Source organism: Asterias amurensis, chromosome 6 (genome assembly GCF_032118995.1).
Source record: "Asterias amurensis chromosome 6, ASM3211899v1".
NCBI classification, from domain to species: Eukaryota; Metazoa; Echinodermata; class Asteroidea; order Forcipulatida; family Asteriidae; genus Asterias; species Asterias amurensis.
Window position 1 is genome coordinate 5,087,950 of NC_092653.1, and position 26,045 is coordinate 5,113,994.

Here is a 26,045-nt window from a genome sequence, read left to right on the forward strand (position 1 = left end):
CATTGAACAGGCGGGATTTTGGATATAACTGGCACTGATGTTTTTATTTGTAGTGCACGACTCGCCTGCTCATGAAATAATTCAGAAAATCTAGTCTTATTTAGTTCTGTCATCTACGTTACTAAGTTATGCTGTAAAGTGAGACATCATGAGTGTACAGCTATCATCCGGAGCCTTGAAGGTGGGAAATATAATGTTCATTTTTAGTCCCACTTTTGTGGGGGCTAGTTCGTTGAAGAATAGTTAGTTCATTTTGTGAATGTGAGTCGTGTGTGTGACTGTCACTCAGGTGCTGTTCAAGACCTGGCTGCCTGAGCAGTATTCATGGCTTATGGCTTAATCAACGCTTGTTTATAACGTTTGGATGGACATCTGGCCTATTTAGCCCCATAAATTGTTCAAATCCACTCCCAAGGATACGGAGTGGATTGGACCATTTGATGGGGCTACTGGCGTATGTGTGTATTTCACAATTTGTTTGGACTGTATTTTTATGTTGAGTTGAGCTGCAGTACAATACAAACATGTGATGATCGATTTAAATGTGCAAGGACATGTTCCAATCATTAACGTGTGTACATGCTGTAGACATGGTAGACATTTAGAAGTTGTAGTTTTTGACAGTGCTAAATCATAAATGTTACTTTGTCTTTGTTCAGTCCCAACTTTAGAATTGGGATAACTTTCCGAATGGCGCCACCAGTTTTTCACTCATTTTTACAAAAAGGGATATCTCATTGAGGTAAATTAGATACTATATTATTTCATATCGAATGAAAAAGTGGTGGCGCCATACGGAAACTTTTCCTTCCAAAGTATCAAAATCAAATTCAAATCAAAGGCAATGCAAATTGGAAGTTAAGTCAATAGATAAGAAGTTGTTTGATAAGATTAATTAAATAGATTAATTAATTAAATAATCTTGATGATGGGACCACTGACCAGTGTTTGTTACACACTTTGTTGGGAATGAGAGTGATGGGAACACACAAGACACAGGTCATGCAATTGGCCGGGACAGCTCAATAAAGGCCCAACTAATTTTATAAATTAGCCAGAAACTAACTTCTATTTTAATAATAGGCATAGCTGGGATTGCCTGATTCCATTTATTAGTCAGGCTGTCAGTGCATCAGAGTGAGACAGTTGGGCAGCCTAACCATGCGTGGGATTGCCCGATTGTGTTATGATCAGTCAGTGGATATTTATTTATTAAGTATTTTCCTATCCCCTCAGGAAAAGAACTGGGAAAAAAAATACAAATCCATTTATCCAGGTTACATTATTTGGACATATGACAGCAGCTTATAATGATGCAATGGGCGACCACCCATGGATGGGTCCACCGTTTGCTTGACCAATTCCTTACTACAGATCTCAACTATAGTTTGGCTGTCGGAGACAGAACGTGTAACAGCACACTCAACTATAGTTGGGCTGTCCCAACTGTACACTCATGTTTGGACTGGTCGATTGCCCCCCCCCCCCAACTACAGTTAGGCTGTCCCAACTGTAGTGTGACACTCGAGTTGGGACTGGTCCTAACTATAGTTGGGACTGGCCCAAACTATAGTCAGGCTGTCCCAACTGTACACTCAAGTTTGGACTAGTCGATTGCCCCCCCCCAACTACAGTTAGGCTGTCCCAACTGTAGTGTGACACTCGAGTTGGGACTGGTCCTAACTATAGTTGGGACTGGCCCAAACTATAGTCGGGCTGTCCCAACTGTACACTCAAGTTGGGACTGGTTGGTTACCCCCCCCCCCCAACTATAGTTAGGCTGTCCCAACTGTAGTGTTGGACACTCGACTATAGTCGGGTTGATTCTTAGTTGGGACAGAACATCTTCAATAACTTAATTTGAAATAAAATCTCGCAAAGTATGCTGTTCTCTTCTTGAAAGGGATACATCAAGGAATCTAATCATGTGTCAATAATTATTGTTTGGTGTTTGGTCCGATTCTCAATTGGTTCAATAATAAACAACAGTTTTATGTCATGTGGGATGTATTTTTTTACAGGCAATCAATGATGGTACACAAGTTGACAAGCCGGTATTCCAACTCTTGGTAAGTAGGAGAAAAAAAATAAAAACTGACTATGAAATAAAATTCATAAATACCTAAGCCAGTTTATCCATTCTGATTGGTCGAGAGGGCATCACGAGGGGTTGTTTGAACGGATGATATAACACCAGTAAAAAGTGTTATAAGACAGTTTCTTCATTCCTATTAGTCGAGAGCAACAGTTGAAACAGTTGTGCCACATAACGCTATACGCGCGATGCGCACATCATCTCCATATAAGGAGTTGTTTACCCGAGGGCCTTACCATTTCATAGCTGGAGGGGTGTTGTGTTGAAAGAAATCATTGAAAATTTATAATTTTTGCATTTTTTTTACCTTTTGACCAAGAAGTGTTGATGTTTTTGGACCAAAAAGGTATTTATGAATGGGAATCAAAGTGTGTTGAGTCGGTTTTCAACTAGTGGTTTAAACCCGCCACACATTGATTCCCTTATTAATATACACCATCTTGTCTACAGGCACAAGGCCATTAGTTTGAGTGTAGGGCCAATAAAGTCATAACGGAAAAAGTCTGGCAGTCTTCTATTTTTCTGTTTAAAAATAATATCCAATTACGGTGTAAAGAATCCACAACCCTGCAAGACTGAATCTCAAAAAGTCATGAGCTAGAATTGTTAGAGAGTTGTGTCAGTGTGGAAACATTTATTCCTATATTTAATATCATTTCTTTTGTTAATAATAACTTGTGAAGGCACTGAAGAAACTGAACCAATCAACAACTACAAACAATGCCGTGGATCGTTACCGGATACTCCTTTCAGATGGAATTCACAATAATTCAGGTATGTTGCATTATCATTCCGTGTTTATTACAGGCCTCAAAATTACCCATGGCACCCACCACAATTGCCATAATGCCCTGTGCTTTTGCTGTGGTGCCCTCTGCAAAGTTCCAATACAAAAATTTCTGTGCCCCTCAAGAATGAAATCCAAGGCCTTCTATTGAGACGAAATTTGTGGCAGTTGGTGGCTGTCATGAAATGGCTTTAAACCATAGCGATACTTTGTTCATCTTTGTTTTTTCCATTTGGTCTTTGCAGCCATGTTGGCTGTGCAGTTGAACCAGATGGTAACTGATGGCAACCTGGAAGCAAACACAGTCATCTGCCTGGAGCGCTATGTCTGCAACAGCCTGGCAGGTAACAGGTAAGAAATGACAGCATTGGGATTTAACCAAAACAAACAAATAAAAAATAAAATCTGAAAATCTAACATACGCAACTTCTGGCCTTGCTATCTTTGGACTTGTAAAACAGGTGTTCTCTTTTATACAAATACAAGTTCTCACAAGAACATGTTCAACCCAAGCATACACTTCGGGGGTCAAAGGGCAAGGAATGACCGGGATTGTGTGGAGTTCTGAGCCAATCCACACCTATGAAGTGTCCCATATGGTCTGCGTCTCAAAAACGGCCTCTCCTAGTCAAACTCCTATCTGCCAGGCTACAAGTGCCGATCCCTGTTGCGAACTATGGGCAGCCTGTTGCGAACTATGGGCAGAGGTGTGTAGGCGTGTTTCTGGCGCCTTAAAACCAGATTGCTCTGGGCAGGAGCAATCTGGTTTTACTTGGTGTTACCGCTTGGTGTTACTGCAAACCAAATAGACTTTGATACCTCACCATGCAACGCAGGGCTCAAATTTTGGGGAAAATGAGAAGAGCAAATAATAATAAGAAGAGTTTCACATATGAGATGTTTTTGGGAAAAGCCAAAGTCTATTTGGTTTGCAGTAACACCAAGCTTTAACACCAAGTAAAACCAGATTGCTCCTGCCCAGAGCAATCTCTACGCTGCCCTACTAAGGGTAACTGTTAAGATCAGGGAACGAAGGATGAGGCTTGCTGGACACTGTGTCCGCCATCCAGAGCTAGCTGTGAGCCCACTAGTTCTCTGGGAACCCATTGATGGAATCAGGAGCAAGGGCAGGAGGAGAATTACATTCGTAGATCTCAGCTGATCTATCAGCTGAAGAAGGACGCAACACAACAGGAAACATCTGAGCTTAGGACGCTGATGCTGGACCGGGATGTGTGGAAGACGACCATCAGAGTTTCCCGAGAAGGCGTCCGCTGAAGACGTCCTCTCGCTCAACTGAATATAATAGTATTTACCTCTTGCCAGTGTTAATTAAAAATGCAGTGAGGTGTTATTCAAAAACCACAGGAATTGTACGGTCGTAGGTTTATAGGCCAAACACTTAAATCACTGGCCTCGGCCCTGCGGTCTAGTGTTAATTTCGAACCCTGCATTGCCCAAAAAGGTGTTCTCTTTCCACTTCAATGTTTGGCAGATATAAAACCAATATTTAAAACAAAACTTTTATATTTGTTTGTAGGCGTGTGGTGATAGTCCTGGAGGTAAAGGTCATAGCTACGGCTTCTCAGGTCGGGGGCAAGATGGGCAACCCTGTCGCCCTGCCCCTAGGACCCAGCACTGGGGGCGGTTCCAATGGGCAGCAGGCTGCAACACCACAACAACCAATGAGACAACCAGCAGGTAAGAACGGAATTGTTTGTGTCCAAAACTCTTGATATCTTGTGTGTGTGTTTGGTTTTGAGGCCACATCATCACTTAACAAATATTGCCTCGTTCTTTGGTTGGGACCAAAGTGTTAGGCTGAGAGGTGTCTGGGTGTCTTTTCGGACACCCTATTTTAAATTTGGACGTCCAGTTTGATCTCTCATTTACATGTAAATGTTTTGTAAGTGAACAATTTTGACACCCAGTTTTTTAAGATTCAAGCAAATTTTGACACCTATTTACCATCTCTGGCTAAAAACTTTGGATGGGACATGGAGCCATTGGTCTTGTGTGTTGTGTAAGGCACGTCAAAGAGAGGGTTTGCCCTGGTGTTTTTGGCAGTGGCTGCTGAATGCGTCATAGCACCTTGTACAAAAAAAAACTTACAAAGTATAACATACAAATATGGACATGCATCTGTTGGGATTAAAACACAAAAAACTGTGTTGATGTTTTTGCCTCAATCTGTCTTTCCTAACCTCTCTCATTTTGTCGTCCTCTCTCTAACCAGTCTCACCGATGTCAGTTAATAAGGGTAGCAGCTTCCAGGGAGCTGTGTTGATGTTTTTTCGCCTCAGTCTGTCTTTTCTAACCTCTCTCATTTTGTCATCCTCTCTCCAACCAGCCTCACCGATGTCAGTCAATAAGGGTAGTAGCTTCCAGGGAGCTGGTGGTAGCTACAACAAGCCAAACTGTGTTGATGTTTTTGCCGCAATCTGTCTTTTCTAACCTCTCTCATTTTGTCGTCCTCTCTCCAACCAGCCTCACCGATGTCGGTTAATAAGGGTAGCAGCTTCCAGGGTGCTGGTGGTAGCTACAAGCCAAACTGTGTTGATGTTTTTGCCGCAATCTGTCTTTTCTAACCTCTCTCATTTTGTCGTCCTCTCTCCAACCAGCCTCACCGATGTCAGTTAATAAGGGTAGCAGCTTCCAGGGTGCTGGTGGTAGCTACAAGCCAAACTGTGTTGATGTTTTTGCCGCAATCTGTCTTTTCTAACCTCTCTCATTTTGTCGTCCTCTCTCCAACCAGCCTCACCGATGTCAGTTAATAAGGGTAGCAGCTTCCAGGGTGCTGGTGGTAGCTACAAGCCAAACTGTGTTGATGTTTTTGCCGCAATCTGTCTTTTCTAACCTCTCTCATTTTGTCGTCCTCTCTCCAACCAGCCTCACCGATGTCAGTTAATAAGGGTAGCAGCTTCCAGGGTGCTGGTGGTAGCTACAAGCCAAACTGTGTTGATGTTTTTGCCGCAATCTGTCTTTTCTAACCTCTCTCATTTTGTCGTCCTCTCTCTAACCAGCCTCACCGATGTCGGTTAATAAGGGTAGCAGCTTCCAGGGTGCTGGTGGTAGCTACAACAAGCCAAACTATGGAGGTGCCGCCGCTTCAGGGATGAGTCCACCTAAACAAGCTCAGCCAATCAGCAGTCTCACACCTTACCAGAACAGGTGGGTACATAGCCCGATTATTACGCTAGAAACCTACCTTGACCGAGCGAACAGATCCTTACGGATGTACCTTTGACGTTGTATTCATTTCACATAGAGATTCACAGTAAAACTATACGTTCATATACATGTAAATACATATAATACAACATTACATACCAGGGCCCAATTTCATAGCCCTGCTAAGCACAAAAATTTGCTTAGCATGAAATTCCTTCCTTGATACCAACCAAACTCCATTTTGGATTACCAACCAAACTCCATTTGTTGCATGTTGGTTCTTACACTGGTATGCAGCTGTTGTTTGCTTGTCCTGAAAATCACGTGGAAATTTGGTTGGAATTCCTATTTTTATTAAGGGAGAAATTTCATGCTAAGCAAATTTTCGAGCTTAGCAGTGCTATGAAATTGGGCCCTGTACGTGTGCAAGTACATTGTGTACAAACATCATGCACGCTGTATCTGGACCTCGGACCAATCAAAACACAGGCTATATGAAAGCTTTAAGCTGCAAGTTTATCCTGTGAAATAATTGTATCTAATGAAATATCTTGGTCTGTAGCACCAGTGCCTGTCTTTATCTTTGCGGGTAAAGACAGGGGACCAGTAAATGTGGTGTGTGATGGCAGCTCTCAACAAAGCCTTCATCTTTCATTCTGCACAGGTGGACCATCAAGGCTCGCGTGTCCAGCAAGTCTAATATCCGGACTTGGAGTAACTCCAGAGGAGAGGGCAAGCTGTTCTCATTGGATCTCTGTGATCAGTCCGGAGAGATCAGAGCCACTGCATTCAAAGATCAGTGCGACAAATTCTATGACATGATTGAGGTCGGAAAGGTGAGATAAGTATGGATTGAGGTTAACATTTATCTGTTGACTGGAAAAACTGTAATGCGACTGACCGTAATGCGACTGACCATGGTTTTGCCATGTATACCTAAAAGTTGCTGATACTCATGTATAAGAGTTGTGTGTTACATGTACATGTAGTAACCAACTATTTTTAGTAAGAGGAAACTTTTGATATGTGACTAGTGTATTTTTAACCATGTCCTTTTTCCAGTAACGATTTCTTCCTACTTAATCCGTGTTTGAATTTTCCCCTAACAAAAAAAATCAACCAAAATGTACACCTTTTGTGTATGCAAAACGCACGGGATCACTTTCTTTCACCCTTTGGTCGAATTGTACAATAACCTGTAAATGTGCTTTACATTAGTGCCCTGGTCATTGAGCCAATAACATTCCTTTATTCTTTCTCAGCTCCCTGAGGAGGATCGCTCTTAGGTTTTCAACTGACAGACAACTCGACTTAGGACCAAGACAAGTCGACGGATGGCCGTGACGGGGGCCTCAGCACGGGGCGCACACTGGGCAGGGAATGGGGGGGGGGGGTAGGGTTGGGGTAAGGGTTTACAGGAAATTTGTGTAACGGAGGTCTGTTCAACCGTTGAGTCCTCTTGGCCATCCGTCGAGTTGTCTAAAAGTCGAGTTGTCTGAACCGTAGAGTCGTCCAAACGGTTGAGCTGTCTCAACCGTGGAGTTGTCCGAACTGTCGAGTTGTCCGAACTGTCGAGTTGTCTGACGGACGAGTTGTCTGACATCCTTTCAAACATATCAACCTCTGAAGATTATCTCTCAATGGCAGATGGTTGTATGTTCACATGCTGTGCTTTTCCATTATTTGTTCTCAGCGATGTGCCCTTTGCAAGAGGTTATAAGATTCTTGGATTGTATCTCAAAGTCCTTGTACAAAAACATCCTCCTTGGATTTCCTCAGGTTTACTACTTATCTCGAGATAGATTTTCAGATTTCAACGCTAATTCCAAAATGTCTTTGTTGGTTTCCTTCAGGTTTTACTACTTATCTCGAGGCACTCTGAAGTCTGCCAACAGAGGTCTTTAGATTTTCGGATTTGCAGGCTTATTAAAAAAAAAATTCTTTCTTGGTTTTCTTCACTACATAATCTCAAGGAACTTTGAAGTCGGCCATCAGTGGTCTTTAGATTTTCCAGATTTCAACGCTTATTCAAAAATGTCTTTCTTGGTTTTCTTCAGGTTTACTACATATCTCGAGGCTCTTTGAAGTCCGCCAACAGACAATACACGTCCATTACCAACGACTACGAGATGACGTTCAACAACGACACGACGGTGGTGCCATGCGAAGAGGAAGATGAGTCCATCCCTACGATGCAGTTTGATTTCAGGACGGTCTCGCAGCTGGAGAACATGAGCAAGGATACTATGCTTGGTAAGAGGAGAGAACGTTTGTCCGAAACCAATCTAGGGGATGAAATGCTGGTTGTTGTTTTTTGTCTTCTTTTCTATTTCAGTTTGATTTGTGATAACTGCAAAACATGACCTATTTTAAAAGCCAAAGGGTTAAATTTTGCAAAGTTTCAAATATTTATGTTATTTTGTTGTTTGAAATTTTGATAATGTGTCATCTTTATGTACTTTCAATTCCTGCAATTCAGTTGCGAAAAAAATGGAAGAACGATCTGTTTGTTAAAACAGTAATCAGCAATAAACAATCAAAGATACGCAATAAACAAAATCAATCAAATAGAAGTAAAAGCAATCCAAAGACTTAAAGCCATTGGACACTTTCGGTACAGAAAAATAATTAAAAGTTCACAGATTTTTCAAATAATTTACAGGGTTTACAGAAGGTAATGGTGAAAGACTTCTCTTGAAATATTATTCCATGAAATGCTTTACTTTTTGAGAAAACATTAAAAGAATATCAAATGACGGATTTATTTTAAACACATGTCATGACATTACTGTTTACCGAAAGGGTCCAATGGCTTTAATACATGTATCCCTACAAACAGAAACGAAAAAACTGTTTTAATAATGTGGTCATTTTGAATATAAAACAAACAAAAAATAGTGTGGGTAAATTGTTCCCTTGACCTTAAAAATGCTCTTTGTGTATTTCTTCAAAAGGAATACTATGCATTAACGTCACTCGCACCGACTATTTGGGGAGTCATATCGCCCATATGCACAAGCTCCATCTTTCAAATCTACCGCGATGCAATGTGGGTAACCGAGTACAGTTAAACGTTGAAAAAAATCAAACTGCAAAGATGGACGTCATGCTGTTAACTAACATAACTGCCCAAAGGTTTTCTTGTATAATGCGCATTGCTTAAAAAATCAGTGCGGTTATTATGATGGTCACCCGTGTTGCTTGGACTCGTTTCTCATCCAAACTTCTTTTCGCGCCACTCATGCACATTGGGGAAGTGATGGGCGATTGCGCGTATGGATATGATGACGCACGTCTGTACCACAGAAACAGTTTGCGCTTTCATCATGTATTAAAAAAAAAAAAACACAAAAAAACATACTTTTTGAAGCCAAGAATAAATATGGACACTTCAAGATTCAAGACTGTTTCTCAAGAAGAAATTTACAGAACAGATGATTAAAAAAGGTATGAGTGAGTTTTGTTGTTTCTTTTTAAACATCGTTATTGATGATAAATTTCTGGGAAGGATGCCAATCAAAGGGTCAGCTATAATCAAGCATTCCATCCCCTGTATTGGAGCTGTATTGAAAAATGCATGAAACTATTAATTTGCCTTCTTTTTTTGTTAAATTATTTTGTTCATGAAATTTTTATTGAGCTGACTTTTATTACTCATTCAAAAGGTTTATTAATAAACGTTCTCATCGTGATTGATTGTTATAATTGTTATACCCTCTTAAATTTTCTGAAAAGTATTAAAGAGCGCAAACTAGTTGACCTTTGTAGGCTTACAACTTTTAGAAAGAATTTTTTTAATTTAAATCTTAAAGAGCTCAAATGAAGTTTTCTTTTTACTTTTTAGAGAACAAAACCGCAGAGTCCAGTAGCAGTGGACCACCTGCTGCCAAACCAGTAGCTACTGTACTACCCGTACCCTCACTATCTGTCTCAACAACAACCGCCAGTCAAGCTAATCAGCCAGCAACAGGGCAAGGTCATCAGGTCACCGTCTTCCATCCAGTGCCAGGGGAAGGAGGAACTCAACAGGTTTTTCAAGGGTTTCCCACTCAGAGGTTCATGGTGCCTGGACCCGGAGGAACACAACAGCAGGTCTTTGGCTTCCGAGGGACGGGTCCGATGATTCGCATCATGCACCATCAGCACCCTGGGCTCGGTCTGAGGGCGACGCTGCCTAATACATCAACTTCGGTGTCGACGGGGACTACTGGGTTGTCGACCTCGGGTTTCATGGTCCATCATAATCTCGTAGCTGGTCCCAGAACTGCAACTCCAGGGTCTGCCACCACCTCAACAAGTTCCTCTTGTACAGTGCACCATCACCATGTTGTTCATGGACCGCGAGTGGTATTTTCAAATGCACCGCCTGGTTTACAATCTAGACATGCTGCTCCCGGTCTGCGGATGCTGGTGCCTACTACATCAACATCGGTGTCGACCGGTACTACTAGTACGACAACCTCCGGTTTTGTGGTCCATCATAATCTTGTAGCTGGTCCTAGAACTGAGATTCCAGGGTCTGCCACCACCTCAACAATGTCTTCTTCTACCGTGCACCATCATCATGTTGTTCATGGACCTAGAGTAGTATTTTCAAATGCACCGCCTGGTTTATCGTCTGGACATGCGGCTCCCGGTCTGCGGATGCTGGTGCCTACTACATCGACATTGGTGTCGACTGGCACTACTGGTACATCGACCTCAGGTTTTGTGGTCCATCATAATCTAGTAGCTGGTCCTAGACCTGAGACTGCTGTGTCTGCATCGGGGTCTGCTACCACCTCAACATTGTCTTCGTCTACCGTGCACCATCATCATGTTGTTCAAGGTCCACAGGTAGTATTTTCAAATGTACCGCCTAATTTACCTCCTGGAAATGCTGTGACCGCAGTAGCACCAACATTTGTTATGCACCATCAGCATCCTACAATTGGTCAAAGACCAGGGATGCCTGCTACTGTTTCATCAACAGTGGCTCCATCTCCCTCAACCTCAACTGTCAATGCTGGCGCTGCATTCCAGATTCAGTTTCAGTGTCGGCCAGGTCAACCTCCGACACCAATGATACGTGTCTTCCAAAATGGGCCACCTGGCCCTCCCGGTACCCACAGAGGTATGCAGGGGCAGCAAGGAGCTCCAGTGTTTAGAAGCCCTGTGCCTTCCACAACAGCTCCTCAAACCTCTTCTGCACCCACACCATCACCTGTCCCTCAAGCGACACCAACGCAAGTACGTCCTTCAGGATACCAGAGAAATGCTTCTGCTGCTGCACCGGAGATCGAACTGAACGCCAAACCAGAACTGGCTGCGCTTGCACAGCACATCCGGAACATCGCTGCTGATGTCAAACCGACAAAAACTGGCAACACCAGGGGTGGTGCCATAGATCAAGAGAGACGTGACGCTGCTCTGGCGAGTTTGAGAAAGAAAGCAGCCAGGGCAAAGAGTAAAGCTGAGTCGAGGAACACACCAGTTGAAGAAACATCAGTTGACAATGTAGAATCACCATCAAATGAGAATGAACTTCCTGCAGACAGTCTCAAGGGTCCGGCTGAAGAGTCTACTGCAAAAACTGGAGACTCAACTCGTCGCCGTAAAAAACGACGCAAGAAAGCCAAGCAGCAGTCTCCTTCCTCGGAGAGAGCTGAGCAGAGCGATGTCTCAAATGCTGCTGTTGACAAACAGACTGACCAAGACCAGGGAGCGGTACAGGCTGACCAGGACCAGGAGGGGGTACAGACTGACCAGGACCAGGGAGCGGTACAGGCTGACCAGGACCAGGAGGGGGTACAGACTGACCAAGACCAGGGAGGGGAACTTGCTTCTCAGAAAGACGGAACTGAAAAGATTATTAAAGAAGATGTCAAATCCCTCAGTGAGCCTAAATCAGCAACCTCATTCAGGTCGGTTGAAGAGGACAAATCAACTGATGATTCTGATGATAAGGACAGCTCCGAATCTGACAGCGAGTTGGCTTCCTACTCAAAGTCTGATGACGCTAGCCAGAGCCTGTCTAGCCAGAGCCTGCCTAGCCAGAGCCTGTCCAGCCAGAGCCTGTCTAGCCACTCGGGGAGCTCAGGGAAAAGCTGTCAGGCCATGAGTAAGTCTCTTTCAATCTCAAAGGATGAACAAGCCTCTTGGACTGATACCACCACACTTCCTAAGAATCTGCTGGAATCGAGGCAAGATGCAAATGAAGATGCAGGTTCCCTTGAAACTGAGCTCCAAACCGCAACTGGATCATCAAAAGCAAATGATGCCAGTGAATTATCTCCATCAGAGAATTCAATGACCCAAAGTGTAAGTCAAAACTCACAAGTTGGAGTTGAGCCAAAGACCATTAATGAGGTCATTGAAGAAGCAGGTTCAAAATCTGTTCAAGTCTCACAGCCACTTGACCCTCAGGAAGATTTCAAGTCAAAAGTGACATCAAGAGCTGATGATTTTGTCTCTCATGTAAAACCAAACCGCGCCACCAATCATGTTGAAGACGTGAAAGTTACTGATACTGTTGTCCCGTCTTGCACTAAAGAGATCTTCTTTAACACTGACACAGTATCAGAGTTGGAGATACCTAAGCCATCACTGTCTAATATGCAGACAGATGCTGAGTCAGTTGCTCAACCTGACGGAAATACGCTCAATGATTCTGTTTCAAACAATACCCAAGCTACAGACACAAAAACAGAAAAGAGTGACTCTCAAACCACACCAAGCTTTGAAATGGATGGAGTTCAAAGTTCTGATTTAGGCTTGAAACCAGTAAGGCCCAAAGTTAAGCCTTCAGCAACGACCCACATTCCTGATGAGAACCTCTTAGTGAAGCAGGATCAGACTGAAGAGTTACAGCAAGATCATCTCGATGTACAGCGCGAACAGCTAGCACTTGAACGCAAACGTCTAGACTTTGAAAGCCAGCGTCTCCTCCTGGAGCAAGGGAGGCTTCTGATTGCTGAAGATCATTTGAAGACAGAACAAGAGAAACTGAAGGCAATGCAAGAACAATTGCAGCTTCAGCGAGATCAACTGAGTCTGGATCGACAGCGATTCGCCCTTGAGCAAGATCGTGTTGAAGTCTCTCGCGAAGGCCTTCAAGTGGAGCGCCATCGCCTGTGTACGGCAGAACAACGAGCCGAGGACTCAAAGCTGATTCTCAGCAGCTTGCAGGAGATCAGTCAAACTTTACAGATGTCTGTTGGTCTCTCGTTCCAGCAGTATGGGTTTCCTGTGTCCTATGACTCTGACGGTGGTGCAGCTTCTGAGCAGCAGGGCTACATGCAGGACGCGTCCGGGGAGGTTTTGCCGGCGGAGGAGGCCTTATTTGAGGAGCACCCTCCTGAAGAGGACGATAGCGAGTGGACTGTAGTTGGAGGCACACGGGCATCGTTAGGACACCATCAGTCACAATGGATGCCAACTGAGGGTGCTGTCACAGACCAGGGTGCGCAAAGTGGATGGCCAACAGAGATTCCATCTTTAGATTCTGATACATTATCTGCTGAATATCTTCAAACTCTTGAAGAAATGACACAACCTAGAGCTTCTGGTGATCTCAGAACAACACTCCAAAGGACAGTTAGACCAGGGGAAAGATCAAACGAAGAGCAGAGTTCACGTGAGGGTCAGAGGTTATCACCCATTCATGGTCTTAGCACCATAGAAGGAAGAAGAACGACGACACAGAGCTCGAGTTATCGTCAAAGTAGAGGTGGAAGGTCTGATGGGAGACGAGGATGGAATGGTTCAAAGAAAAATAAGAAAAGCAAACCAGGCGACTGAATTTGTTGATTATTTGAAAACTGACATGATTCTAGTCTACACAATTAGTCCAAAGAACTGATCAATCATCTGTTATTTCCTAGAGATGGTACAGCGTTTGAGAGAGTAACCAATGAAAGTAAAACCAAAACCAAACAAACATGTTAGTTTTCCATTATGCTTGGGAGGCAAGTCCGAGATTCCGGTGCTGATGCTGATGCTATCTTAGTAAACTTAAGGCAGAGATGCTGACTATTTCAAGGTGAACTAACACCACATTGTTTTACCGAAAAAGAACTTGTCAGGCTTTTTTCATAATGTTTTCTGTACTTGGTTTAGTCGTGGTTTCTTTGTGACAATGATATTCTCATAATTTATGGAAGAAATTACTCAAAATAATCCTGCAGATTAGCATGGGAATTTTTTTCACCCGGTGAAAGTGAAATACTACAAGATTGCATCACAATTGCCTTCTAGTTGTGAAGGTCTTTTTTTTGTATTGCTTTTGCAAGCAAAATTATTTTTGAGTATTGTGTACCAAAAAATTCTAAAGTATAATTTTGTAATATTCAATGAATATTTTATTTGTTAAAATTTGCCAAAGCTAGTACTGAAAATTACTACCCAAAGATGGTTTGTTTTATAATCATGACCGTAAAAGAGAGATATTGGTTAACTGGTTGGTTCAGCATAACTGCCAAATTTAATGTGGCCATATATACATTTTGAAAGCTTTTACAAAAACAAGTAAACTTGTATTTTGCAATATTTTTGTGCTCAAGATTGAGAAAACTAGCTGTCAACATGACTCTCTAATAGTAACATGCTGAATAAGTGAAAGTTACAGGGAAACCTGTCCGCCAGCGATTCTGTCCCCCATTTAACGAATTGTTAACATGGGCTGAAGGAGGATGTTTCAAAAGAGGGTGCTATCAGAAGAAGTTTGTACACAGTTTGCTGTATGAGGGACAGAATCAAGTTGGGGGGGGGGGGGGCGACGATCGGGGACAGAATCTCCTGCCACACTAGTCTAGTAAGTACTATGAGACTAACAACTTCCAAAAAAAGTGCATGAGCTTTCAAAGCAACAACTTCTTTATCAGATGCAATGAAGGGGACGAGCCAAGTACATACAAGAAAGTTACGAGTGAATGAGTGCAATAATAAAACGTTGAGTCAGTGACTAAAGAGCATCTATTTCTGGTAGTGGGACAGGAAACCCTATTAATTTCTAGATCAAAACAGTTCAAGTTCAAGTTTGTAACAAAGTTTGGTTGCTAACCACGATAGTATGCACATCATTTCATGGTTAACTCCATGGGAATTTTTTCACCCAGTGAAAGTGAAATACTACAAGATTGCATCACAATTGCCTTCTAGTTGTGAAGGTCTTTTTTTTTGTATTGCTTTTGCAAGCAAAATTATTTTTTAATATTGTGTACCAACAAATTCCAAAGTATAATTTTGTAATATTCAATGAATATTTTATTTGCTAAAGTTTGCCAAAGCTAGTTAACTCCCGCATGCCAAGTACATGTATTCGCAGAGTAGTCAATGATTGTGTCACTTTTGAAAGTGAGCAGGCAAAAGGGTTGAAAACATTCAATACATGATTGCTAAAGTATGCAATCGGCTTGATATTACTTGTTTTTACAAATTTACACATTCTTGTTTTTCTTTAAAGGGAAGATACACGTTTGGTAACAACTCAAAACAAATATTAACTTAAAAACTGACTTGGTAACGGGCATTGGGGAGCTGTTGATAGTATAAAACATTGTGGGAAACGACTCCCTCTGAAGTAACGTAGTTTTTGAGAGAGAGGTAGTTTCTCAGAAAATTAATAAAAGAAGTCTTTTATTCCTATCTGAAAGCACACAAATTCGTCTAACAAGGGTGTTTTTTTCTTTCATCATTTTATCGCAACTTCGATGACCAATTGAGCCCAAATTTTCACAGGCTTGTTATTTTATGCTTATTATGTGATACACCAAGTGAGAACACTGGTCTTTGACAATTACCGAACGTGTACAATGCCTTTAAAGAAGATCATAGCATACTGATCGCATTGTTGAGTTGTCGACCACCGGTTCTGTTCAGAACCAACACTTCTCAAAAGGATTTACACATTTCACTCCCACCATGCAAATTTTCAAAGCCTTTTGTTTTTTCTTTAAAAAAACTTGTTTAACCATATTGCATGTATTGTCGAAAAATGTAATTCTTACCAATTTCTTACTATGGATATTGATGAATACCCAAGATTAAATAAAAGAAGAAATGTCTTGTTTATTATTTGGTAAATTACTCTGTTGTAAATAAATGGCTAATTGCTCCGGTACACTGGAATCAATTTCTTGTGTCTTGGTCATCTTGGTGTGGGTTCGAATCCGGGACAAGACATTTTGTGTCATCGAGCAAGACACTTTTTTTTTATACAGCACTCTGATTTGATGGTGTAGTTTTTGCTAAAAATTCCTGGATTTCAGAAAATCTTTTGACCATTCAAATGATCACTGAATCAGTATGTCAGACTCTTGCATTATTACTAGTTAGAAAAAAACCATGACATTTAACAAGTTATCTGAATCTGGGGTATTTGGGTCTGTTTTTAGTGTGGAGTATTTTTGACACTCAATGGCAGATGTAAACTGAAATAATGCATTGCAATACAAGCAAACAAATTGTTACTGTTTATTTCGCCATAGATATGGGAAAATATTTACTAAGAATAATAATATTTTATTATAGGCTGAGTTGAAAGTGCCTTCATGCAGTCAAAAATTATGATAAATTGCTTCTCTTTAAAGGACTCCGCAAAAAAGACACTCTAATGATCCCTTTGCATATATCCTGCCTTTGCTGAAGTCATTCAATGGAAACATGCACATGTGTTCACACAACTCTTGATTGTGGCCATAGAGTTATATATAAGAACTAGAGGGCGCACTGGCCTATATACGCGACCCGGCATGCGCACAGGTGGCCATTTTCTAAGTTGACAGAACATGGCGTGTGTTTGTGCGGCCATTTTGCGTTTCAACGTTCAATAAACACAAATTCCAATGTGTACTACAACGCGTACAGAATGGCGCGCGCGTGTCTCCTTGCGGTCCCGTCGCGTTTGTGCAAGAAGCATCGCCAGTGCACCCTCTAGTTCTTATATTTAATTCTATGGTTGAGGCTTTTCTTTGACCTCAGTGAGGGCGCTCTTCATGATCTCAATATGCAAGGGGTCAATAAGTACAGGGCCAAACTTTATGGCTCTGCTTACTGTAAGCACTGAATCAGCGCTTTACGGAAGCAGGGAATTCTGTGTACACGGCAAGTGTATATTTCACTGGTTAGCAGGGAATTTTGGCTAGTGCGCGTGAATACTCCTCGTTCCTAGGCATTCTAAACTTACACAGCTAGCTAGCGCTGCAATTCGATGCTTGTATGTAAGCGGAGAATGGTGATCGTAAGCGCAGAATCCAGAGAAACCTTGGGCTCTAGAATCTTTCTGTTTATAGAGCTGGTAAAAAAAAAAAAAAAACCTCTGGTGTTTCTGATCAGCAGAGTGTGGGTTCGAATCCCCAGCCGTGACACTTGTGTCCTTTTAAAGCAAGACACTTAACCATTGCTTGTCCTTCGGATGGGACGTTAAGCTGTTGGTCCCATGTATTATGTAACGCATGTAAAAGAACCCAGTGCACTTATCGAAAAGAGAAGGGGTTCGCCCCGGTGTTCCTGGTCCGATCGGCAGCAAATTGCGCCACAGTACCTTGTAAAAGCATTACATGGTTCTATCAGAATTAGGTCTCATAATTCAAACGAAGTCCCACATCTTGCAGGAAATACTGTATGTTACAGCACCAGGAGCGTCATTGAGTGACGGACATGTGCGCTATATAAGAAGCCACAATTATTATTATTATTATGAAAAAACCTGAACACCAGTAACGGGATGGTGATTAGGAAACGAGTAGAAACGTTCAGATTGAGATGTGGCCAAAAAAGACGAAAAACAAAAAACAGCTGTTTGCAGCTAAAGTGACTTTGGCTGCCTATGGCTAAGGCAGTTTACTGCATAGTTTTTAGCAACCAAGCCAAAGCTACTGCTGGTGCTGATTACATTCACGCATGCGTACAGACACTATAGATGGGCAAACGCCATAGAGCTGTGCACTAGGCAAAAGCACACACCTCACCATCAACCCCAAACAAAAAGGTGAGATGTTCCCTAATTTTAAGTAGGATTTGAAACTTTGCATGGTGGAAATACAATATGGAAGGTTTGCGGTAACACCATGTAATGACTTTCTCTTAATGAGTTGGGGTGGTTCTGAAAAGAACCAATGGTTTCACATCATGGTTTCAACTCAGGAGTTGAAACTAACTGTTCTTTTCAGATACACCCCAACTCTTTAAGAGATGGTCATTACATGGTGTTACTGCAAACCTTTCCATATTCCCTTGTTTTGTTAACCAGTAGTGTTAGTGCGCAGTGCACACAAGACCATTTACATATTTCATGGGAAGGGTCTTAGGACTTTCACACACACACACACTCTCTATAATGCAAACAAAACCTTTCTCTGTTTGACATTTCAGATATCATTGGTGTGGTGAAGAGTACCGGTGATGTATCTACGATAACGACCAAGACGACTAACCGTGAGCTGACCAAGAGGGAGCTCCAAATCATTGATGACTCCGAGAAGATTGTCAATCTCACACTGTGGGGAAATGATGTAAGCTTAATTGAGCCAAGACTTTAACTACATTGCTATGAATATTCATTTTGTTTTTTACCCATATACACCGACGTGTGTTAGCACTGTGTACTCGGTACTTACCCGAGTCCTGTGAAAAAAAAATTCACATGCATATTACTCGGGTGGGATTCGAACCCACGACCTTTGCATTCCAGAGCAGTGTCATGCCAACTAGACCATTGAGATTGTCCGATGGTAAGAGGCAGTTCGAACCCTATGTTGCTATGCTTCCAAATGTTAAACGGTTAAACCCCCAAACTCTAGCATGTTGTGGCCGAGCAGTTAAGAGCACCGGATTCAAGCTCTGGTATTTCTGATCAGCAGAGTGTGGGTTTGAATCAAGGGCAAGACACCAGTGTCCTTGACCAAGACACTGAACCATTATTGCTGCATCCTTCGGAGTGGATGTAAAGCTGCCGTTGGTCCTGTGTGTTGTGTAATGCACAAAAAAGAACCCAGTGCACTTATCGAAAAGAAAAGGGGTTCGCCCCGGTGTTCCTGGTCTGATCGGCAGCATATTGCGCCACAGCACCTTGTAAACCATTACATGGTACTATGTAAAGGAATTGGTCTCGCACTTCAAAACGTAGCTCCACAAACATGTACCTTGCAGGAGAAAATATTGAGCGCTTTGATACACCCCTAGGGGTGTGATAAAGCGCAGTGTTATTATTAATATTAATAATAACTACATGTAGTTCTTATATAGCCCAGGCATGCAACTTTTCCTCGAAGCAGCTGATTTTTTTTTTAATCTCGGTTTTACCATTCAAAATTTTAAAAATACTACACAAAATCATTGACATTCTGTAATTTCCTCTTTTTTTGGTGAAGTTACAGTTGTATGCCTGATACTATCAGTGATAGCCATTTCACAATAGCGTCTCACTCTCAAGCGCTTTACATTAGTGCCCTGGTCATTAGGCCAATAACATTCCTTTAATCTTTCTCAGCTCTCTGATGGTGACCATACAGCCCTGAGCTGCTGTATGACTTTTTCATTATCAACCTCTACTCTCACAGGCACCCATTTATAACTCTGGGTGAAAAGAAGCAGTTACAGTAAAGTATCTTGCTAAAGGACACAAGTGTCATGACCGGGATTCGAACCCACACTCTGGTGACTTAGCACCAGAACTTGAATTCAATGCTCTTGACCACTCGGCCATGACACTGTAATGGCAAATTATTACACTAACTAAATCCTTTATAACATTTCCGCAGGCTGAAAAGTTTGATGGATCCAGTAACCCGGTGATTGCAGTGAAGGGAGCCAGATTGTCTGATTTTGGTGGGCGTTCTCTCTCGGTACTCATGTCTAGTACGGTGCAGATCAATCCCGACATCCCACGAGCACACCAACTTAAAGGATGGTAAGTCAACATGGCGGAGTGAAGAACTTCTATCTTAAAAGGAACATTACAGAATTGGTTTTTGCTAACAAAACAGTTGCTTGCTGACTAAGCACTTTATCTCGAGTTGGGACTAGCCTTCAGTTTTTAATATTTCCTAGGACTGGTCCTAAGTTCTTTTTGAAATTGACCCCTGATGTCTTTCTGGAAAATAATGGGCAACAAATCAACAAGATTAATCAACAAGATGTAAAGTGCATTGAGACGGTTATTGTAAAATGTGCTATATTATTATTTATTTTTAGGTTGTCAGATGTTGTATTGTTAATTTTCTTGTAAAGGTTTGACAAGGTAGGCCGTACTCAGGATGTCCAGTCCATCTCTGGACAGAGGATGGGCGGTGGAGGTGGGGCTAACGCCAAATGGTTGACCCTAGAAGAGGTCGTCTCACAGAACCTTGGACAAGGAGAAAAGGTAAGCTTAGAGAATACTAAGGGCTGGGAATATAAATAAGTATGACAAATTGGCACCAGGGCCTGATTTCATAGAGCTGCTTAATAGTTTTCCCCTTAGCAGAAATAAGCAGGATATCAGTCAAAAATTGTACACATGACATGGTAGCCTGGCTGGTGACCATATTCTGGTTAGCATAATATTTTTTTTTTGCTGAGCTACTTTTTGTGCTTAAAGGCAGTGGACACTATTGGTAATTACTCAAAATAATTATTAGCATAAAACCTTTCTTGGTGACAAGTATTGGGGAGAGGTTGATGGTATAAAACATTGTGAGAAACGGCTCCCTCTGAAGTGCCATAGTTTGTGAGAAAGAAGTAATTTTCCATGAATTTGATTTCGAGACCTCAGATTTAGAACTTGAGGTCTCGAAATCAACCATCTGAACGCACACAACTTTGTGTGACAAGGGTGTTTTTTTCTTTCATTATTATCTCGCAAGTTCAATGACCGATTGAGCTCAAGTTTTCACAGGCTTGTTATTTTATGCATAAGTTGTGATACACCAACTGTGAAGGCTAGTCTTTGACAATTACCAATAGTGTCCACTGTCTTTAAGTACAATTCGATGCAATGTTACCTCTGGCAAACAGTTTGGATAATTATAAAGAAAATGATAATAAAATATATAATTAATGTACATATTTTTTGAATTACAGCCTGACTACTTCACCACAAAGGGGACGATCATCTTCATGAAGAAGGACAACAGCATGTACACGGTGAGTTTCCAAAAAAACACAAATTGACAACAAATCGTTAAAAAGTGTTAAATGGAGGACTGGGTTTTAGAGAATATTAGGGAGATAGCAGAACATAGCTAAGTGTAAAATGAATATTTGACGCCCTAAGTTTTTCCTTTTATTTCAGCCTACTACATATATCAGGGATGTTGTTTTCACAGTTTTTCAAAGAATATTTTTGTTTTTTTATCCCCCCCCCCAATTTTTTTTATTTTATTTTTTGTTAAAGATAAATTCTGAAAGAAATGAAAATATAACCATATAAAAATCTTATTGACCTTTGAACATATGTATCGCTTTTCTTCCCACATTTAAAAGCGTTTCGCTTTTTTAATTAATTTTTATGACCCACCCACCAACAATTTAAAATAAAAGAAAATCAAAATGTTTAAACAGTGACCACAACATTTTGCCCAACTTCAGGAACAGTCCTAGAAAAGTGATAATGCACAGCCGCATTTTCCTCTCTCTGTTTCAATGTTTGAAATTGTTGTATTTTTCTTTATTTCTTTAGGCGTGTTCATCGTCGGAATGCAACAAGAAAGTCACTGATAATGGGGACGGAACATACCATTGTGAGAAGTGTGCCAAGGATTACCCTGGTTTCCAATATAGACTCCTGCTTTCTGTAAGTAGCACCAAAAAAAAAAAAAACATTTTGGAAGCGTTCATTTTCTGTACATGTCCGAGAAATAGAGCATAAAAATCACTGAATCGCTTCATATTATTGTTGATTTTGTGATAAAGTTGTCAGGGGCCTTTCTGAAATCTTAAAACGAATAAATCAGCTTGTAATAAATTATTCATTTTGGTTTTTACTTATATACACCGATGTCTGTTAGCACTGTATACTCGGTACTTACCCGAGTTCTGTGGAAAAAGAAAATCAGGCATATTACTCGGGTGGGATTCGAACCCACGACCCTTGCAATTCTAGAGCAGTGTCTTACCAGCTAGACCACCGAGATTGCCCGGTAGCTAGAGGCAGTTCGAATCCTATGTTTTAGCAGTGGGTACTGCAAACTGTTTATTAAATGTTAACATTGCATCGGGGATTAAGAATATATTCACAGGACTCGGGTAAGTACAGAGTATACAGTGCTAACACACATCGGTGTATATGGTTAAAAAACAAAATGAATGTTCTTTATCCCTGATGCAAATTTAACATTTTGTTGGGTTCGAATCCCACCCGAGTAACATGCCTGTGATATTTTTTCACAGGACTCGGGAAAGTACCGAGTATACAGTGCTATTAACACACATCGGTGTATGGGTAAAAAAAAAAAAAAAACTAATATTGTTATAAATTGTAAGGAAAACAAAAGCTTTTACTTCATGCTCGGAGTAAACAAGGACCTGGGCCCAATTTCATAGCGCTGCTTAGCGGCCGAGTTTGTGCTTACTGTGCGATTTCCGATTTCATAGCACTGCTAACCGCAAGCACACGAAAGGCATGCTAACCTTCCGGTGCTTACCGCTCAAACATAAATGACGTCACAATGCAAATCCATGGTAAACGCGCAATACGGCCGCCCAGTTTTTTTTGCTAACTTGTGAATAACGCTTGCACCTTAGCAAATTTGTCTGCTACAGTAAGCACAAAATTTTGCTTACCAGCGCTATGCGCTTTGAAATTGGGCCCAGGTCCCAATTTCATAGAGCTGCTTTAAGTATAAAATATTGCTTAACAATTTGCTGCTCAGCAGATTTGAGCAGGATACCTGCACAGCAGTTTTGAGCAGGATACCAGTCACAAATGGTGCACTACACATGGTGTTTTAGCCGATAACCTGTTTCTGGTAGGCATAATTAATGTGCAATCTTTTTGCTTTAGCAGCTCTTTTAAATTGGGCCCAGGTTTAAGTGTACGCTTCATTATTTGTAAAGATTATTTCAAGTACATTTCTAAAGTGAAGCTGCTTACTATGGACTCGAGCAGGTCTTTTCTACAAGTGATCATGGTGATTAATGTTTGGTTAGATTATCTTCCCGTTAAGGGAACTCTGCAAACTCCCACAAGGGGACACACAAAGCCGGAAGGCCACTTCAAGGTGTGGGCTACAATTATTTTTTTCCAGAGCCCGTTGCCACCTACTCCTAGGGCTGAAACAGGGTTACCCCTTTTACAGTCCATATGGGCGCTTTGATTATGAGTTGCACAAATTAAAAAATTGTGATTCAGTCACTAGACGACAATATTTGAGTCTAGTAGTCATTGTGAAATCAGCAGATAGCTCGGTAGGATTCGAACCCACAACCTTGTAATTGCAGGTCCTGCAATGTCTCTCTTTTTTTTGCAATCATTTTTTTCTTCTCCCTTTTTTCGGCAACAGGCCAACATCGCGGATGCCACCAACACACAATGGACAACCATGTTCCAGGATACAGCAGAGCAGGTTCTCGGGAAAACGGCAGACGAACTGGGGGCACTCCGAGATACGGTTTGTATTAATTCAATTTAACCATAGCAGTGTCCAAGGTCAATTAAAAAAAAAATAAAACCAGCCCAACTGTAAGGTTAGGGCAGAATTTTTCTCGAAGGCCGTCTAGAAAGACGGGGTCAAAACGTCAGGGTCAAAACGTCAGGCCAATAACATTAGAGGGTAGTGGGCTGAGCACGGAACTCAAGCTCTTGTGATTCAGTTCCGCAGAGTGTGGGTTCGGGAGTTGTGACACTTGTGTCCCTGAGCAAGACACTTAACTATAATTGCTTCTCTCCACCCAGGGGTCAATGGGTACCTTTGAGGGCAGAGATGGTTCTTGTGATTGATTTAGCCGAGTAGCGCATATTTGTTGCACAGGCTGTATGCTGTGACCAGGGGTAATAATGTTGGAAGCGCTTTGAGACAGATGCCCTACAGGTGTAAAAGTGTTATATAACTTGTTATTATTATCATATTTTTTTTGGAGTTTATAATTATTGTTGTAACCTAACCAAGGGTGATTGGGTGTTCTCCTTCGAGCAAAATAAAAAGTAAAATTAAGTATTGTCATCCACAACTCTGGTGAAATGCAAAAGTTACAATCATTTATTTTGAAGTGCTAGTTTGACTGATTTTCTGCAAAATATTGGTTTGTTCTACACGCAGGATGAAATCGGTTACAACAATGTCTTTGAAGCGGCTTCCTTTGAGACATTTATTTTCCGGATGCGCATCAAGATGGAAACATATAATGTAAGTAGAACTAAACTCCCCCCTCCATGAGTCAAATAATAATGTATTCTTGAATTGTTTTTGAATTCAGAGGAGCGCTTTCTACATTTTCTAATATTGGTTTTTGTTTGGCTGTTATTATTTTTCGCACTCTGATTTGGAAAATTCAGAGAAAACAATTTTTGTGAACATTTTAGCATAAACTGACTTTTCCATATTTGATAATTTGGGCTAAAATATTGTAGGGTTTTTAAAAAGTGTTGAAGGAACTTAAAAGGAGCGTTATCTTTCTGTTATCTCTACGCAGGAGGAGGCTCGACTAAAGTGTACATGCGCTGGTATCCAACCAATTGACAACAAGGAACTCTCCAAGAAACTCATCACAGACATCAGAGCTCTGGCTGCAGCTTAAACTCACCATCCCGACCCATCAGAGCTCTGGCTGCAGCCTAAACTCACCATCCCGACCCATCAGAGCTCTGGCTGCAGCCTAAACTCACCATCCCGACCCATCAGAGCTCTGGCTGCAGCCTAAACTCACCATCCCGACCCATCAGAGCTCTGGCTGCAGCCTAAACTCACCATCCCGACCCATCAGAGCTCTGATCACAGCCTTCACCATCAGAGCTTTTGTCGCTGGCAAAACTCTCCATCCCGACCTATCCGATCTCTCGCCACAGCCTTAACCTTCCTTCTTGACCAATCAGAGCTCTTACCTGACATATTAAAACTCGCCATTCGGAACCATCATACTTATCATACCGATGGATCAAGGCCTATGTATATCTTTCTCCATTACTTTTGTGTGGGCACGCCCATGAATTTTAAACTGTTTGTATAGATAAATGGTTTATCAAAAATCTAGCAGCACTAAGACTGAATTACAATGTTTACAGAATTTTAAAACATTGTAATAATAACACATCGTTAAATGTGTACAATGCAAAGTCAACAAGGAAACTTTGAGAGAGTTTCTGGAAAACAAATGTCCTTCAATACGTTTCCTGATCAGAATGAAATGTGTTCACAGACCAGTGCAAAGTGTCTAGTTATAGTTGTTTTAAAAGTTACCTTCACTTTGACTCGACAAACAGGGGATATCAATTTTTTCTACCACTTTTTACACTACAATGTTTAGCGTTAAGAAAAGTCCATGTGGCTGCACCAAGCAAGATATTTTCGGAAACACTTTTTGTAGAATTTATTTTTCAAAAGGTTTTGATGTAAGCTTATGTATTCTCCATGTACATGTACTGTTTACTTAATAGAATGATCAAGGGTAAGTCTTACACAATGACCAAAGCATGATTTTATACTGCCAAGTTAGTTCTTGTTGGCACTTTCTTAGTTTTTGCGCAGGTGGTGGGGGGGGGGGGCAGAGCTGTGTTTTGGGAGATTTGCAAAACTTAAGATTTTTCGGTCAGTTAAAATGCATGTAGGCCTACCTATGTACACAGAGTGCCAAACAAACCTGCACATTGGGTTGTGTTATATTTTATTTGGGGTTACATGGGGAATTGTGGTAAGCCCCCCCCCCCCACCCTACACCCAACGGTAGGGTGTAGGGGGGGGGGGTTACCCTCTGCCCCAATATTTCAGGCATAGACTGTACTACATTTATATACTAAAAATGGCGTCCAGAAAAGAAAACTGGTTCCCTATAATACACAAAACACAGTTGAATATTATTTTGTTTTTCCTTTGTACTTGT

At 41.5% G+C, this 26,045-nt stretch overlaps 2 protein-coding genes across 2 annotated transcripts; both read left to right on the plus strand.

Annotated features, from left to right (window-relative positions):
* On the plus strand, positions 1-25,870 carry LOC139938252 (replication protein A 70 kDa DNA-binding subunit-like). The gene is made up of 17 exons (XM_071933665.1): positions 1-181; positions 2,022-2,069; positions 2,779-2,869; positions 3,128-3,233; positions 4,423-4,583; positions 5,906-6,053; positions 6,718-6,889; positions 8,111-8,306; positions 18,405-18,544; positions 19,793-19,941; positions 20,262-20,394; positions 21,093-21,155; positions 21,691-21,804; positions 23,513-23,620; positions 24,269-24,355; positions 24,642-24,721; positions 24,886-25,870. Exons 1-17 carry the CDS (start codon positions 149-151, stop codon positions 24,908-24,910), a joined length of 1,854 nt encoding a protein of 617 aa, XP_071789766.1. The 5' UTR covers positions 1-148; the 3' UTR covers positions 24,911-25,870.
* On the plus strand, positions 9,238-14,776 carry LOC139938079 (uncharacterized). The gene is made up of 2 exons (XM_071933458.1): positions 9,238-9,346; positions 9,898-14,776. The coding sequence occupies exons 1-2, from the start codon at positions 9,238-9,240 to the stop codon at positions 13,830-13,832; spliced, it is 4,044 nt and encodes a 1,347-aa protein (XP_071789559.1). The 3' UTR covers positions 13,833-14,776.
* Positions 25,871-26,045: the final 175 nt, after the last annotated feature.

Coding starts and splice junctions, on each gene's coding strand:
- LOC139938079 (XM_071933458.1), top strand. CDS start 9,238: ATGGTCACCCGTGTTGCTTGGACTCGTTTCTCATCCAAACTTCTTTTC. Junction 9,347..9,897: donor GTATGGATATGATGACGCAC/GTCTGTACCACA, acceptor TTTACTTTTTAG/AGAACAAAACCGCAGAGTCC.
- LOC139938252 (XM_071933665.1), top strand. CDS start 149: ATGAGTGTACAGCTATCATCCGGAGCCTTGAAG. Junction 8,307..18,404: donor GAGCAAGGATACTATGCTTG/GTAAGAGGAGAG, acceptor TTGACATTTCAG/ATATCATTGGTGTGGTGAAG. Junction 20,395..21,092: donor ACCTTGGACAAGGAGAAAAG/GTAAGCTTAGAG, acceptor TTTGAATTACAG/CCTGACTACTTCACCACAAA.